This window comes from Sabethes cyaneus, chromosome 3 (assembly GCF_943734655.1).
Source record: "Sabethes cyaneus chromosome 3, idSabCyanKW18_F2, whole genome shotgun sequence".
NCBI classification, from domain to species: Eukaryota; Metazoa; Arthropoda; class Insecta; order Diptera; family Culicidae; genus Sabethes; species Sabethes cyaneus.
The window spans coordinates 53777463-53794537 of record NC_071355.1 but is presented as its reverse complement, the minus strand read 5'-3'; the positions used below and the strand labels follow the sequence as shown (position 1 = coordinate 53794537).

General features: G+C 38.5%; 1 protein-coding gene across 1 annotated transcript in view; it reads right to left on the bottom strand.

Annotated features, from left to right (window-relative positions):
• The window catches only part of LOC128739588 (synaptogenesis protein syg-2), a 407709-nt gene that overhangs the window by 299585 nt on the left and 91049 nt on the right, over positions 1-17075 (bottom strand). Inside the window, exon 8 of the mRNA XM_053835083.1 lies at positions 4917-5061. Coding sequence (XP_053691058.1) covers positions 4917-5061 — 145 coding nt within the window. The remainder of the gene's footprint in view (positions 1-4916; positions 5062-17075) is intronic.

Genomic DNA, 17075 nt, shown 5'->3' with positions numbered 1-17075 from the left:
ACCACATCTGTCGCAAAATGTTTTGAAGTTGTTCAAATCAGCTTGGAGCTTACAGCAGTCAATATTATTCCTGGTAAAAAGTTTCCACGTCATCAGCGCACACTAGCAAGAACGCATCATTAATGTACTCAGGTAAAACGTTCATTAAAATAATAAAGAACAAGGGTCCAAGGTGGCTCCCTTGTGGAACTCCCGAATTTACATCGAAGGTTTCTGAGCAAGACTTATTAAGCTTTACGAATTGTTTCCTACTTGGCAGGTATGTTTAAATCCAGTCCAGTTTAAATAATAGGAAATATGATTCCACTTTTGTTCAAACAAGCGAGCAAAACTTTGATACTGACAACGTCAAAAGCCTTTGACATATCGGTATATATCCAGAGCCGAAGCGTGACATTGTGGCGCCCTTGACGGAAGCCCAATTTAGCGCCCCACCGTGGGATGAAACCCAAATCTAGGTGGACCAAAGTAATTACGTTTGAACCGTTAGTCCTAGGTATAAAGTATCTTCGGAGAAAATTTGTTATTTTAACTTTCGCATTTTTTGCTGTATATGGCATTAGGGTGACAACCATAGTAGGCGTGTGCAAAATATAAACTTTTTTATAGTTGAAGTTAGCTAAATAAAGTGTTCTGCAAAGTCAAAGAACATTAAATTTTGAGTAACTTTGTTAAAGAAATAAAAGCCCTATCTTTTATGATTGATGGACTGGGGTAATTTAAAGTTTTTTGGTCGTTAAGTTTTAAAGTTTTTTATTTTTGTTTTTCAATCCATCTTATTACCGTAAAAATTGTGATTTTGGTAAGTAAAACGGTCATTTTTACTTCATATTCAATACGGTCTAGCAAAAAAGGGCCGACCTGGACCGATGCGATCTCAATTAATTTCGGTGGCCAATATATTACTAAACATCCATACAAAATATTATGTGCTGCTTTTGAGCAGTTTTTACGTTATTGACATTTGAAAAAAGCATATTTTTTTAGAAAAACTGTCTGTAGCTTCAGAACCGAAGGAGATAGCGACCAGATTCATTCAAACAAAATGTGCGTTTTCAATGGATGTGAAAGTACTCAGAAGGCATGATTTGTGAGAAATGAACACGAAAGGAGATATTAAGGAAAAACTGATTTTTTAGGTCCAAAAAACTTTAAATTACCCCAGTCCATCAACCATAAAAGATAGGGCTTTCATTTTTTTAGCAAAGTTACTCAAAATTTAATGTTCTTTAACTTTGCAGAACATTTTATTTAGCTAACTTCAACCATAAAAAAGTTTATATTTTGCACACGCCTACTATGATGATCACCCTAATACCACATTCAGCAAAAAATGCGGAAGTTGAAATAACATATTTTCTCCGAAGATACTTTATACCTAGGACTAACGGTTCAAACGTAATTACTTTTGTCCACCTAGATTTGGGTTTCATCCCACGGTGCGCCCCCTCGTTTCTTAAACAGAATTTCTGTCGGTATGTACCTTATAGACTCGGAAACTACTGAAGCGATCGGCGTGAAAACTTGTATGCAGGGGTTTTTGGGGTCGGGGAAGGTTCTTATGGTGATTAGAGACCTCTCCCCCTCTAAGAGAGGGCTCCCTTACAAATGAAACAGAAATTTCTGCATAACTCGAGAACTAATCAAGAAAATGGAACCAAATTTGGCATGTGGGGGTTTTTAGAGACAAGATTTTTTTCTGTGGTGAATTAGGACACCTCCTTTTAGAGGGTCGTGGCGACTGGCGTATCCGAATAAACATGTCAATTTTGGTCAAAAATTGGTACTTCTTCACCGTTTAGCTGGTTACTTCGACCTCCCGACCCAAGCTGCGGAACGATCACCTTACTCAGGCTTGATATCAGCTTTTGCTGCACGTTATGGTCGCGCAGTACTGTCGGTCGTCCAGAACCAAGCTTCCGTTCGATGCTTTCGGCTTTCTTGCGGGAGAGGATGTTGTAAATGGCCGATGCCCAAAACAGTACAACGGTCTATGTCAAACTGCTTCACTACGCGGTGGAGCTGGCAGTACGAACAAAGCATCAAGCGTAGTTGGTTGACTGCTTTTGCCATTGCTGTTGCATTCAAATCAATTGATAATGTGGCACGACAAATCGCTAAAATCTGTCTGGGTTTTTAATGGAATATGTTTTTACTGAATACATAAGTTATTACTGTAATACTGAATACGTGCCATTTTTAGCGCTCCCGAGAGCTAGCGCCCTTGGCGGGGGCCAGTCTGACCAACCGCACGTTACGGCGCTGTATATAGCGTATCGACTTGATAACCGTTTGCCATCCAGATCTTAATTCTTGACACAGATGCTGCGAGATTAGTCACAATTGAACTTTTCTTTTTGGTAATTCCTTCAAAGCCAGACAAAGCCTGTTTTACGTTTTTGAACGTATTCCATCCTTTCAGTAATCCCCTCTTGTCGTCCTGTCTCTTGTACAACTGCTATCGGTCCAAATGCAAGAGAAGCGCATTCTTTCCCCCCTTGTAAGAAACTCCCCTTCCTTTTGTTAACCCCTCTGCACTGATTATTTTATGTTAAAGAACATATGGCGCAGGTTTGATGAAGAACCGTCCAGGTATTTCAGAGCTATGACGGACACTTCACACTTACTTCACACTTACGTTCCTCATCTCCATCTGTTGGCTCTCTCAAAAAAGTCAAAGAAAATTTGGGCAGATTTCTCAATCACCTGCGCAAAATAAAATTGAGATAAATCGTTGAGGTAACAAGAAATATTGTGGTATCGTAATAGTTTAGAAAACAGAATCGAAAACCAGTTAAAAATACGAATGTGCACATTAAAATTCAATCCGAATTGAAGCTATATTGTATCAATACAATTAGCAAAACGGGTCTACTACGAATTGCAAAAGTTTGTTACACCTTCTTCCACAAGGAAGCACGCCTGAGCACGCTAGTATCGTTAACCAACTAATTCTGATTACTACGATGAATTTGATTTAGCTTACGATTTTAATACAAAGCCCACTGTCACTGGCAAAAGTGAACAGTTTATTTAAAAATTAATGTGAATACTCCATGAATTTATCATTCTCAAAATTCTAACTTCCATTTGAGTTTATCACGGCAAAGTAAAAATCAATAGGGTTGACAGTTGCGTTACATGTTGAGCAAAGTTTATCATTAGGCTTCGAAAGAACCAACCCACAAATTCTTATACCTATCATAGGAAGGATTTAACGACTGTGAAGGTTGAGGTTTGCTACCAGGTCTGCCTGTCTGCTTGCCTGCCTGCAGACGGTTGTTGCAGTCAAAGGTCGTGTCGAAAAATTGTAGCTCATTCCCCAGATAATAACTTCTGACAGTGTCAATCACACAAAGTTAATCTTTCCTGTCCTCTGTCTAACTGGCTGGAAAGGCTGCAGCACAGGTGGAAGGAGTTTAACTCCAATGACTAACGGGAAAACTTTGTCATTTGTGTACCGTACGTAAGGCGGTGGGGTTGGTTCTTTATTGATGCGTTGCGGTTGCGGCAGGCGGGAGGCCAAAATGTGAACATACAACACGCACACATGTAACTACGGTTGCTAACAGGGAGCAGTTGGGCGATTAGATTGGTTATGCAAATTTTCGAAAAAGGCACAATAGGCACCCTGTTCACGCACCGGAAGGTACATCGGTAAAATCGAATCGGTCATCGTCAATTTGCGATACGGTAAAACGCTCGAGTCAACACCGAAGTGGAACCTGACTGAAATGGGGCTTGTTCACCTTTTGGCGGCCGCTGGCGATTGACTGACGAGGTCAGTTCCAGGGATGCGCTCTTGTCCCTTTTTGATGTCGAAAGAGTTGAACAAAACAATCAGTTGTGTGTTTATTCAATTTACCGGTGCCCCTTTTATAGCCCGGTTGATTGGTCATGGAAGGGTTACTTCCAAATGGCACTTATGGTTGGCCTTTTGATAGCATTTGGTACGGAAAGCGGAAATTTCCCATTCAAGTGGAGTGGGATGGGACACAAAACCTCTTATTGAGTGAATGACGGATGCTAAGTGGCTGTAAATGGTCAAAAGATATTCGAAACCGTGTTTAGGGTGATGTGGGGAACAGCTTTCGATGTGTGGCAAAACAGACCCAAAACATTTTTTTAAGAAGAAAAAAAACAAATTGCAAAAAAGTCATTTAAAAATTAGAAATTCAGCAAATACCAGAGCATATTAGGCGAGCCCTCCCTAGTCCTAAAATTGGGACTTCACATTGATTGTATCTAAACATTACATCAAACGGAAGGTGAAATGCAAATTCACCCCCACTTCCACCGGAAAACGACATCAAATGGCCTATCGACGCCTAAAACGATGACCAGCGACAACTGTTGGTATGGAGCTGGAGAGTGAATCGTTCGATTTGGTGCGGTGTGGTGGGGTGAATAGGCAACGGAAGAAGAAAGGCCAATAAAAAATCCTGCCCCATCTGGCGCACCACTGTTCGTTAGAACATGAGCCTATAGGCTACGAGACGGGAGAGCAATAGGGAATAGGGTGAACAAGCAATAAAATTCAGTCATCACTTTCCGGCGGAACGAACCGAAAGGGCAGTTTTTTTTGTTGATAAAAAGATAACGCATAAAATTAAACGATTCATTTACATTTGAAAGCGCACCTTTTCCGGTCAAAATGGCCTTTGCCGCTGTCAGATTTTCTTTTTCGTGGATGCATACTTAGTTTGATGATGGTGGAAAAGCTATTCAAATAACGAGAAATAACTTTTCTCGAGAGACCTTTTACGCTTTGAAAAGAAAATCGTACCTAGGTGTAAGCAAAAGCTCCTAGCTCCGGGCTCATAAGGTAAATTTATCGAATTCTTTGTGGCATCAAACACGGAAATCGTAATTCCGAGCCCGCTTCTATAGTCAGTCAGGGTAGTAAATATACTTACAGAACACGTTCAGCTTTGTGGAGGCCTCTTTTGTCCCTCGTTTGACGAGTTCATTGGTGGCCCGACAGATGAGAGCCTTCCCGTGATCGTCGCGTGTCGGTGTGAAGCTCAGTGACGACAGGGTACTATTACCGTCGTCGGAAGTCTGAAAAAAATGGTGACAAACAAAGATGTAAATATTTGAGTGATATTTTTGGTGTTTATGAATTTTAAATAACTAATTAAATAAGTCTAATTGTAAACGAATCAGGACTATCAGGAGTACCTAACCTAATTTTTTATAATTTCGACAAAAAAACACTTTTTTACCATGTTAGTGTAGATTCACTATAACGGAGATAACCGGAATGTATGACTATAACGCCTAAATGTACTTGTAATACTATATAACTCTGTGAGATGCAACTACGTTACTGATGCTTATCTTGACTGCAATTTGGCAAAATTTGTTGGAGTCTTCGCTTACATTTGTTTATTAATTTGCAACTGTCAACTGTGGCGTTGAGGTTTTTGCCAGGGCACTTACATCAGTACATCGTTGTTACGAATATTTTAATTTTTGTAACACAAATTTTTTTTTCGGGCCCACAGCAAATCCTGTCCCCGATAAGAGAGTGTTTGAGAGGTGCTCGCATCAGCTGTAGTTTACGTGACAAGTATTGGTTTCAGATTTATGCTTTCTCTTAAGGGAGCGTGCTGCGATTCTTACTGCCAAGCCAAACATGACGTCCTGTCAGGGGTCTACGTTTCGTTACAGTCAGTATAAGGCAAAGCAAAGCCAAGTTGTAGGTATAAACGTCCTTAAGAATTTGACCCTTCTATATCGACAGACTTCGCAGTCGGTAATTAGAGTACAGGAAAATTACGGGGCTAGTGGCTATATCCTATTAACTCTATAGAGCGGCACCACCCAGTCGAGATTCGAACATACGATGACCAGGCTTCATTTTCGGTTTTTTGCTCAGTAGATGCTCATTTGATTGCAGCGCCTCAGCGAAACAGTATTCGAACAAGTAGTGTAAAGGACAATTGTAGAGTCAATTATTATCTACAATATTGTTGAAGAAAGCATAGTTTTATCTTTTGTATTTACGGTGTTATAGGGCTGCTACCCCGTTGGTAGCCAAAAGAGCGCTCTTTTTGCTACCAACGGGGTAGCAGCTTCATAGCGCCGTAAATACAAAAGATAAAACCATACTTTCTTCGGCAATATTGTAGATAATACTTATCTCTACAATTGTCTTCTACATTACTTTTTCGAATTCTGTATCGTTGGGGCGCAGTAGTCAAATGAGCATCTACTGAGCAAAAAAACCAAAATGAAGCCTGACAACGACTGGCTTATTAGACCAGCATCGTACCTGGGAGCGCCATATAAGGCGCTTATAGTATTAGATGAAATAAAATTTTCATAAAGAAATGTATTTACAGAGCGGTACAGAGAGTCAAGAACTGAACCGGACTGTCAAAATGCAAGGTAACAGTGACATCCGGTCGCGATGGTATGCATGCACGACTCCTGTATAGGTAAGTCTCCTGACGGTGGATGCTCATCAACGGCTGTTGATCGAATACAGACGGTTCTGCACAACAGTGTCCTTGGTAATACGGTTTTTCACGCGTGAGGGAAGGAGGAGCTTTTTGTCAAATGTCAATCCAAGATAGCATAACTAGTATGAGCATTCGATTCCTGCATGTAGAATTATCATGATGAATGCAGACTTGAGCCAGGTGTTGCGGCGCGGGAGCACGAATATGCTGTTTAGTGTTGGCATCCAGCATCAGCAGGTATCAGCAGTTGTGTCTTGAGCAGCATAGTCCTCATAATCGTATGGACAATTTATGCCTCCAGCATAGTCTAGAGCCTCAACACTAGAGTGCACAGCGCGTCCTTGATAACTGTTTGTTGAATCATCAGCGAGAGCATTCCATCGGACGGTAGAGACATCGGGGATATTGGATGTGTACAAATTGTACAGTATGGTCCCCAAGACGCTACCTTACGGAACTTCAAGAAGGCCCGTGAGCGCTTCTTACTTCCCATCGTCAAGGTAGTTTAGGATCATCTTCAACAGATAGTTGAGAAAGCAGAACCGGAGAAGCTCGTGCGCCAAGTGGTGCTAAACGAGATCAAAAGCTTTCTCGATTTGTCGTAGTGTTAAAATCGTTGCCATAGCCTGGTTTTTTTGTATGCCAGAAGGGCATTGGGTTAAAAGGCCTCTGCCGTAGCCTGGTTAGTCTAGTTTGGGATACATTTGAGTTGATCCCCAGTCGAATGGCTTCGGCGAAAAGCAAAGCGCTTTTCCAGAAGAGTGTTTTTTGACACGAACTGCCAACTCTGTTGTATAAAAAACAGAAGGTCAAGTTTATTATTAGTCCATGTGACGGCGCTCACCTGTTAGTCCAGCGTGATTTTGCGATTCTCCAGCGACTCGCTAGGCGCCGTTGGAAAACGCTGACCACTGGCAATATCCCGTCTTAAGTTATGCAAAGTCGCTGGCTAAGGCTATATCAAAATCATCTGCGAAGCTCAGAAGTAGGCTATCTTTGCTGAAAGTCCTATCTCTCCTTCCGATTTCCGCTCGTAGGATCACCCCGCACGAGAAATGGGCCAAAAGTCTCAACTCAACCCCCCGCCGCATCGAAGGGTTCAAAAGTGCCCCTAAGACATGCATGAAACACATCGCTTGATACAATGTTGATCTGATCGTTAGTTTACCTGGAAAACCGTATCAGTGCATTATCTGCCATAGCTTTTCTCGCTCGACTGTATCGCATGCTGCTTTGAAATCAATAATTACGTGATGCATGGGCACTAGAGTGTCCCAAAATAGCACTATGTCAGAAAACCCGGGGGCTCACCCGTCAAATGATAGCTTAGGGTGTCACAACAAAACTTTTATATGACGTCAACATTGGTTGCCGCAATTTAGGGGTCGCACATTTGAGTCTTATGAAAAAATGGCATTTTTCAGAAGTAAATTCAAAAAAATAGTTTTAGAAATGTTATAATAGATGAAACAAGGTACTTAACTATTTTTTTCACAATCATTGGGAACTGATACATTCATAAAAAGGTTATGGTGGCATGTCTGAAGTCATATTTGGTTACAAAAATTTATTGAATTCGGGAAAAATTTAAAATTTTCGAAATTTCATTTAAATAAACGTCAAAACAGGGTACCGAACAGTGTCTCAGAGCAACTCACGTATACTGTATAGATGGGAAATTTTATGACGAACAACTTTGCCGAAGAAAGTAAGGACGTATCTTTAAATCTCGCTGAGATATTTACCGTTTTCTGAAGGCGGAACAAAACACATTTCTGTAATTTTCAAATTTCAGCAGTTTCATGTGAAAGAGGTAAATGAGAAAACTTGAACTATTTACTCTAAACGTCACTTACGTTTATGATAAGAGGAAACATGCACCTTCCAAAGAATTTGGCACCATTTAGGCGCAAGAATAACTTTTAAAAAGAGCGTATTTATTTTAATAGGTACTATGTTTGAAAAATCGTATCTCCTGAAACTAGGTTTGCTCCATAATGAAGCCTGAGCGTGAGCTTTTGAAAATTGAGTTTTAAACATGAAAAAATAAACACTGAAAAAAATTCACTATGTTCTAAAGTCAGGAGGAAATGTAAAATTAAAATATACAGGAAATGGTAATCTCGATTTCTTTTTTGGAAAAATAGTGGTGATTTGATGCATTTTGAGACTTTTTCTGAAATGGTGCAACATTTATCAAAGGATTTTGTAGAACAACCACTTTTATGAATATTTTGTAACCTAAGAGTATTATTATATTTCTTATTATTATTCTTATATTTCTTGTTATACATATATGTAATTTGAATTTGAAGAGCAACTTCGTATGTGCTTGACAACACGTGTTCAAAATAATAATTAGCTTCTAAATGCAGCCGTATTTAAGGTATTAAAAAAAAGTATAATATATTTTTTATTTTTTTTTATTTTAAATGTGCCCTTTTCATGTTAGCAACTAGAATAAATATTACCTTTCAATTTGTCTGAATACATCTTCCTGATTCTATTCATCTACTGATAGTACAAAAAGGGTCAAAACAGATTTCAGAGTTTATTTTTTCAGGTTTAAAAATCAATTTTCTACAACTCACGCTTAGGCATCATTTTGGAGCAACCCTAGTTTCGGGAGATACGCTTTTTTAAACATAGTACCTATTAAAATAAATACACCCTTTTTTAAATTGATTCTTGAGCCTAAATGGTGCTAAATTTTGGAAAAGGTGCATATTTCTTCCTATCAAACACCTAGGTAACGTTTAGAATAAACACTTCAAGTTTTCTCATTTACCTTTTTCACGTGAAACTACTAAACTTTGAAAATTGCGAAAATATGTTTGGTCCCGCCTTCAGAAAAACGTGAATACCTCAGCGAGATTTGAATATACGTCCATACTTTCTTCGGCAAAGTTGTTCGTCATAAAATTTCCCATCTATACAGTATACGTGAGTTACTCTGAGATATTGTTCGATACCCTGTTTTGACGTTTATTTAAATGAAATTTCGAAAATTTTAAATTTTTGCCAAATTCAATAAATTTTTGTAACCAAATATGACTGCAGACATGCCACCATAACCTTTTTATGAATGTATCAGATACCAATGATTGTGAAAAAAATAATTAAGTACCTTTTATTACCTACTTTACCATTTCTAAAAATATTTTTCTGAATTTACTCCTGAAAAATACCATTTTTTCATAAGACTCAAATGTGTGACCCCTAAATCACGGCAACCAATGTTGACGTCATATAAAGGTTTTGTTGTGACACCCTAAGCTGTCATTTGAGGGGTGAGCCCCCGGGTTTTATGACATAGTGCTATTTTGGGACACTCTAATGGGCACGTTATGTTCCCCGTTAACTTCGCCTTTGAGCTGTTCTTCGAAGAACAGTTGACAAAAGTTGTCTTCAGCTGCATTTTTCTTTCCCGAATGTACTGCTATACTGAATTTGCGGGATTCAAGCTGTTCAAGCAGCACCCGATCGCCATTCATCGTCCATCGTCCATTCATCGTCCTTGTTTCGTTGCCAACGTGAAGCGCATTCCAATACGTATTTATTTGATTGTTTGTAATAATTTGTAATAATCTTGGTAGTCTGTTTTATTAATACCCCGTTACCATGTCTCATGACAGTTATTAATTCAGGCTCCAGTTCCACTTTTCTATGACGTTTTACTTTCAGAACATCAAATAGGACTAGATTTAATGTTTAAAGATAAAATCGGTTGAAGAAATGAGTTGGTTTTACATTTTAACAAAATTGTTTACTTTCAGGACGTCAAAATGGACTAGGTTAAATGTTCAAGCGAAAAAATAGACTGAAGAAGAGGGGTGGTTGTGCACTCTGGCGTACTTGCCAAGTACAGATATCCTTTCGGTATAGCTTTAAAGGTCGTAAAGAATCTTCGACCTGTTGGGAGAGAGGGTTTTGTTACTTTTTTTTGTAATAGTAAACAACACAATACAGATGGTGTTTTGACCTGGCGTCCCTGTCTGTAATGTATGGGGAGTTTTTTTTGTTAGATTATAGTCACTTTAACCAGCACTTTAACCGTGACTTCTGCGGGGTTACGATTTGAACCCAGGTCCTCGGCGTGAGAGGCGTGAATGCTAATTACTACTCCGGGACTGACCCCATGGGGAGTTTTGGTCTTGAAACTTTTCGTTGATTTTCACTATTTAATGATTAAAAATAAAAATTGTAATAGCATTCACATAACTGCTACTTCTAAATATTATGAATCGATCGGTATTCAAACCATCAAAATCCATTTTTAATTGTCAGAGCTATTAGCGTTTAAAATCTTTCATTTTTCATGACATTTGCTTGTTTTGATTTTTTGGAATTCCCTTCTGTACCTGCCACCTTCCTGAGAGACGTAGTCCGACGTCAAAACCAAAGAAAAATCGCGACAGGGAAACGGGACCTAAAAAGAAAAAAAGTGGTACAGAAGAAAACGACAAAAAAAGCAAAACGAGGCAAAAAAGTAAAGTTTGGAGAGTAAAAGAGAGAGAGAACGGAAGGGAAAGAAGACAGATGAGGAAAAAGACGGAAAAACGATAAAGAAAATGAGCACAAACTGAATTGAAAAGGTGAAGAAACCGAACAAAAAATGACACAACCGGTATAGAACAGACAGAAAATAAAAGGCGAAAATAGAGGAGCAGGAAAATTAAAAAGTGAAAAAACAAAAAAAAAGGAAAAAGGGGAGATGAACGACAGCGAAAAACGAACGGGACAAAAAAAAAAGAATTAAAGAAATGGGAAGACTGGGTAAAAAAGATGAAGAATACAACTAAATGGAAGAAAAATGAAAGAAAACAAGGAAGTTCCATAAAGAAAATGAAGAAACTGAAAAAAGGAGAGGAAAAAATAGGACTAGAAAAGAAAAAAAACGGGACAAGAAGGAGAAAAATGAGTAAAATAAAAAGAGTAAATACGGAAGCAGATAAATGGAAAAACGAGAACAAATAAGAGGAAAAACTGGACTGGAAGGGAATGAAGAGTAAAAAATAAGAACGAAGGACAAACGGGCTAAAACGAAATATAAAAAACAACGTTGCAGAAAACGAGAAAAAGCTTATAGACTTCATAAGAGAAAGAACGGAACAGGTGATAATGAAAGACGGATAGAAAATAAACTAAAAAAAGCGAAAAATGACGGAACACGGAGTCGAAAAAAATCGAAACACAATAGAAAATAACAAAAAAAGAAGAAAATGGAAGAAACGGGACGAAAAGAAAAAAAAGGAAACGGATAAAGAGGAAACAAGCGGAAAATCAGGACTAAAATGGGTGAACAACGGAACAAAAGAAGTAGAGAAAGAAACAGTAGGCAGCAAAAAAACGAGCCAGAAATAGATAAAAAAACATAACGGAAAAAATGGGAAAATGAGCAATAAAAAAAGAGGGAAAATAGAACAGAAAAAAAGCGAAACTGATAGGGAAAGGTAGAATAGCGAGAGCGTAAAAAGAAAATCGATAGAGGAAGAACGAATTGAATGGGAAAATGAGGTCAAATGAGATGTGAAAGGCAAAGATGAGAAAATACAGATAATAGGAAATAGAAATGGGATAAATAGATGAGACCGAAATATAAGAAAAACAAAGCAGGAAACCGAACCAGAGGAAAAGGTAAAATGGGATACAGAAAGACGAAAAACGGGAGAGCAACGGGAAAAAGAAGCCAAAAACAGAATCAATGTGACAAACAACAGAAGAAAATTGAGACATCTCCAAAAGGGAAAACGAAACAGACGAAGACGAAAAAAGAGAAAGATACAAGAGAAAAAGAGTTAGGAAAAGATAAAAGCTGGAAACGCGAAAAGGAAAAAGAGAAGAGAAAAGACGGAAAACGGGAAAGAAAATGGCAAAAAATAGTAAAAAGAAGAGCAAAAAACAGGATTGAAAAGGACTGAAAGGAAAAACGGGAGGAATAACGAAAATAGGGAGAGCAAAAACCAAGAAAAAATGATACAAAAAGTGGAAAAACGGGAAGAAAAGAAAAAAAACAAGCAACGAGAAAGAGGTAAAACACGAGTGAAAGACTAAAAATTTCAATGCAAATTTCAAGTAAAACTTCGTGTCTAATTTCGTTTAAGTCCAAATTCGTGTTTAATTTAATGTCCAATTGTCCGCTTTGAACCCCAACATAACGTTTAACTTAATTACAATTTTACGTTCAACTTTAAGTCAATTTCAAATTCTGATTTCAAATCCAATGTCTAGTACAAGTTGAATTTCAATTTCAACTTCAAACTTCAAATTCTCTATGAAGTCCGATTTCAAGCCTAATGGCAAGTGAATTTTCCAGTCCAAATTATACCAAATTCAAGTCCGATTACTAGTCCAATTTCAACTTTCATTTCGAATCCAATTGTACTCGAAAATCTGTAGTTTTACCTACCTTTTGTTTATGTGTGTTTATGACATGCAGTCATTGATTCAATACCAGCCAGTCACAAAGACAAAGTACTGCAAACTGCCTTCAGTTCGTTCGCGAACTAAACATAGAACCAATAGGACTGTATGTTGGACAGTGAAAATTCTCACTTCCGACTGCACGCTGACCACTACAGAAATGGGTACGAAAAATTTTGCGTGACATGATTAACGAAGCACGCACGAGGATATTTTTTGTTCACGCAACGTAAGAAGATATCTATCAGCATATGTTGAGTAACTATTTACCTGGTGGTTACAGAATTTTAGTACACATTTAATTTATCCTTGGAATGCTTTTTAACACCTTTGAATGTGTAGATAGCATGTGAATGTGTTTGTAGAAAGTCAATTGAGTAACGGACTATAGTTCATGGCGTATAGTTTATATTCAGTCGATTGGTTTTACCCCAACTCTTGATAATAACTTAAATGCTGTATGTTTTTCGTTGTGTATTTTTAGTCTTAACTTTATTTTGTGAACTTTTAGTAGTTTCATGATAGGGTATGTTGCTGCTTCGTCGTAATTGCCTATTCCCGTCCTATGCAACACAAATTATTAAAAATATCAGCATTTTTTGATTTTGACACAATGCAAAACTAATTATTCCCTAATATTTTTTATTTTTGTTATCTATCACACGCGATTAATCAAAGTGAGCTGAGATCTATTTTAATGCTTTTTATCATTAAAGAAGTTCTACCAGCCAAATTTCCTACGTTTTTTCGTGCGACGAAGAAGAAAATGTCGACTTATCGTTTTAATTTCCGTCATTCATAAATGAAAATAACTCACGCAAGGCATTGTCGTTATTCTACAACCAGGAAAACTTGCCTGACCTGCAGAAATTTTGCAGAATAACATTTGTCATGCCGTGCAACACAAATACATGCGCGTTAGCTTCGTAAACATTGTTGTGATTTTTAGTTCGGACGATGAAAAATTTTGATGGACGGATTTTAAAACGGTACGACGAATTCTAGAAATAAAGTCAGTTGCGTAATTTCAATAAAATGCTTTAATAATCGCTTTTCAGCGATTTCAAAGTTCACGGATCGGAAGGTAAGTGTGTTTTAGTCAAATCAGCACAAAAACTTTTGGAGTATTAATTAAATCCATCCAACAAATGACGAAAAGTAGAATGGCTTTACTTACTACGACGAGAATTAGTAACAAACCCTACATGTTGTCGTTTAAGGCATGTTTGTTTCTCTGTATTAAACTGGAAAGAATATGGAAACAATAAACATAAAACAGCATCAGTCAAAACCCAGTCTGTAGTCTGAATATTATTATATACAATTTTACAATTCCACCACTGGCTACAGTTATGCAAAGATTATTCCACTGCTATTGGGATCAGTATGAAACACGGTAGCATTTCATTTTTCCTGAGTTTTATTAACGCTTAGATTGCTCAGCAGAGGGGGTTAGTTCCAAGCGATTAACTCTCACAGATTTGTTGTTAAGTTGTATAGCACGTTGAAAATAAATAGTATAAACAAGTCGTTTATGTATGATTTAGTGCTTAAAATGCTAGTTTCCTAGCCACTCTACAGTGCACAGCAGAGTGCGCTACTACAGGGTGGTTTAGCGTTGCATGTCAGTGTTTTTCATCCTGTGGGGTTATTTTGCTAAACATATAACTTCAAAATGTGTTTTATTTCGTACTCCCAATATTTCCAACTTCTATTATATTTTCAAGTGACTGTAGAGTATTGTTTCTGTCGTACGTTGGGAAACCACTATGTTTTAGTCTAATGCCGAGACCGACCGAACCATTCCAATAATTGTAAAAACCGGATTAACAGTTATTTCTTAACGAGGGAAAAGGTTTGAAAAGCAAATTTATAACAACGAAACGTGAGGTTGCTACCGCCGTATGCCAGACAATCTTAATCATCTGTTCAAAGTCATGACATAGGACACTCTTTGTATTAATGGCACAATAGTTTTCGCCAGACATTGTCTGACAAACATAAGAAACCTCCGAGTGTACGCCCTTGCTTTGAAATTTGAATGAAAACATCACAACTAATCTTCGTACATCCCCGGTTATTCCAGCAGCGCATACACACTCCAACAATCATCTGGGAATGGTCCAAGCGTCTGATTTATTGGCAACAAATGTGTCCCCAGCTAGCTGGCAGGCTCCGTCTAGCAGCAGCGGGCGTCCTAATAATAAGCCTTCGCAGCAGCGTTAACAACGTCAAACAGGCGATGCGATGGCCCGAAGAAGTTCCCGCCGAGAGTAATTATAATTCTTCAAACGGATAAAGAAGTTACGGCGGTCCAAATTGGATTGTCGACGACACAACAGGAAAGCGTTGGAACGTCCCACAGCATGGTTTATTTGAATTCAAAGTTTGTCGCAGAATCATTCCTCTTCGGGATGGTGTTTGATCTGGCCAGTGACCGAAGGAAAGCCATTTCCAACCGACAGCGGGGTGACCTTTTTCTGCTAAATTTGAAATGGGATAATTTTAGTCTAAAAGCACAATTAATTGCACCTTTCAGCGAACTGGGGCCGACCTTTCGGCAGAAGGGATGAGACTGCGAGCGGATGGATCGTTGTTGTTCTCTGCAGGACAATTAATCCACTGCAGGGATGATTAAATATTGGTACACTCAAGTAGGGTACTTTATTAGCTGCTATTAACGGACTAAAGTATATCGCGGTTCGTTGCACTCCCACTTTGGAAACGTTTAAACCGGACAGGTATTAAGTAGTATAGAGAATCCAAGGTAATCAAAAGAACACATGATAATGTGAACCACATAATCGTTCCGGGTAGTAACGCAGATAATACGGTTTTGAAATTAAATTTCGAGGAAACGACTCCGAGAGTAAACACCAGCTAAAGCGATTTGAAATTTTTCCTTTATTTGCATATGACCGTGTATGACCTACATATTCCACAATCCCATGAGGCCACGGATTACAGCGAAAAAAAAACTCACCCTCTCTGCGAAACGTTGACCACAATACCCTCTAGCGATTCATGGCTGCCGCTTTCCACCGCTAATGATTCCGAGCGAATTTACGGCACGAAAATACCCTGTTCCATTAGCATAAACATCTATTAAATATTTCCCATTATGAGCCAGCGTAAAGTAAAAGTTTATTTTATTTTTTCGCACTCATGCTATGCTCACTGGACTGAGCAGAATTGGCACACATACACACACAGACACACACACGTACGCAGTTCGTTCGTATGAACAAAGGCAAAACGATATGTTTTATGTCCCGTGAGAATCGGACACAAAGCTCGCACGATCCGCAGAACCGTATCCAACAGCCAACAACGTATCCAACGCTCCGTCGACTTTGAGAGCGGCTGAACGGATCCGCCGGTTGGCGGTGCGGTGCGGTAAGGGAAAGTGGGTGGTACGTATATCCAGAGGGAAAGTATAATGACGAGAAATAACACTGCAAGTACGATCTATTGCCGTATGTGGTGCTGCTAACATTGTACTAAATTGTGGTATTAGATGTGTGGATTTCAATTATTTTTTCCCGCGTTTTTTCCCACAAACGTGATCTAAATTTCGGCAAAAATCCAGCTCGTTCTTCAAGCTTTTTGAAGCATGAATAATTGTTCAAAGTTCGAATTGAATTTATTAAAACAAAAATATTGTTAGCATTGGAATAAAATATGTTGAAGCACCGTTGAACGCTTCTTTATGAGATTGATCAAGCTGAACTATATGTTCCTTACGAACTTTCGATTACGAACTTTCCTTACAATTCCATGAATAAATCCTAGTTTTACGATACTTGGCACTAAGCACTAGCGGGCTCAGACTGTGGTAGAAAATATGGCAACAAACTTTAAGAACACGCGTTGGATTTGCTAATTTTAAAATTAAATAAGAAGAAAATTTCGGAGTTCAAAAACACTGAGGAAGCCTGCAAGTCGTAGGCGAAATACGTATCTGTCGTGAATAAAATATACATAGTAGAATTAAATTGGATAAGTTTTCGATAAGATAAATTCTGGGCGTTCATATCCCCGATGACGATCTTGATGTCCCGTGACGAGCAGCTGTCGTACGATGCCTCCAGCCTCGCGTAGAACGTTTCTTTCTCATCGTCTACCTTCGTGCGGGCAGTGCACGTTAATGATGCTATAATTGAAGAAACGGCCCTTTATCCTCAA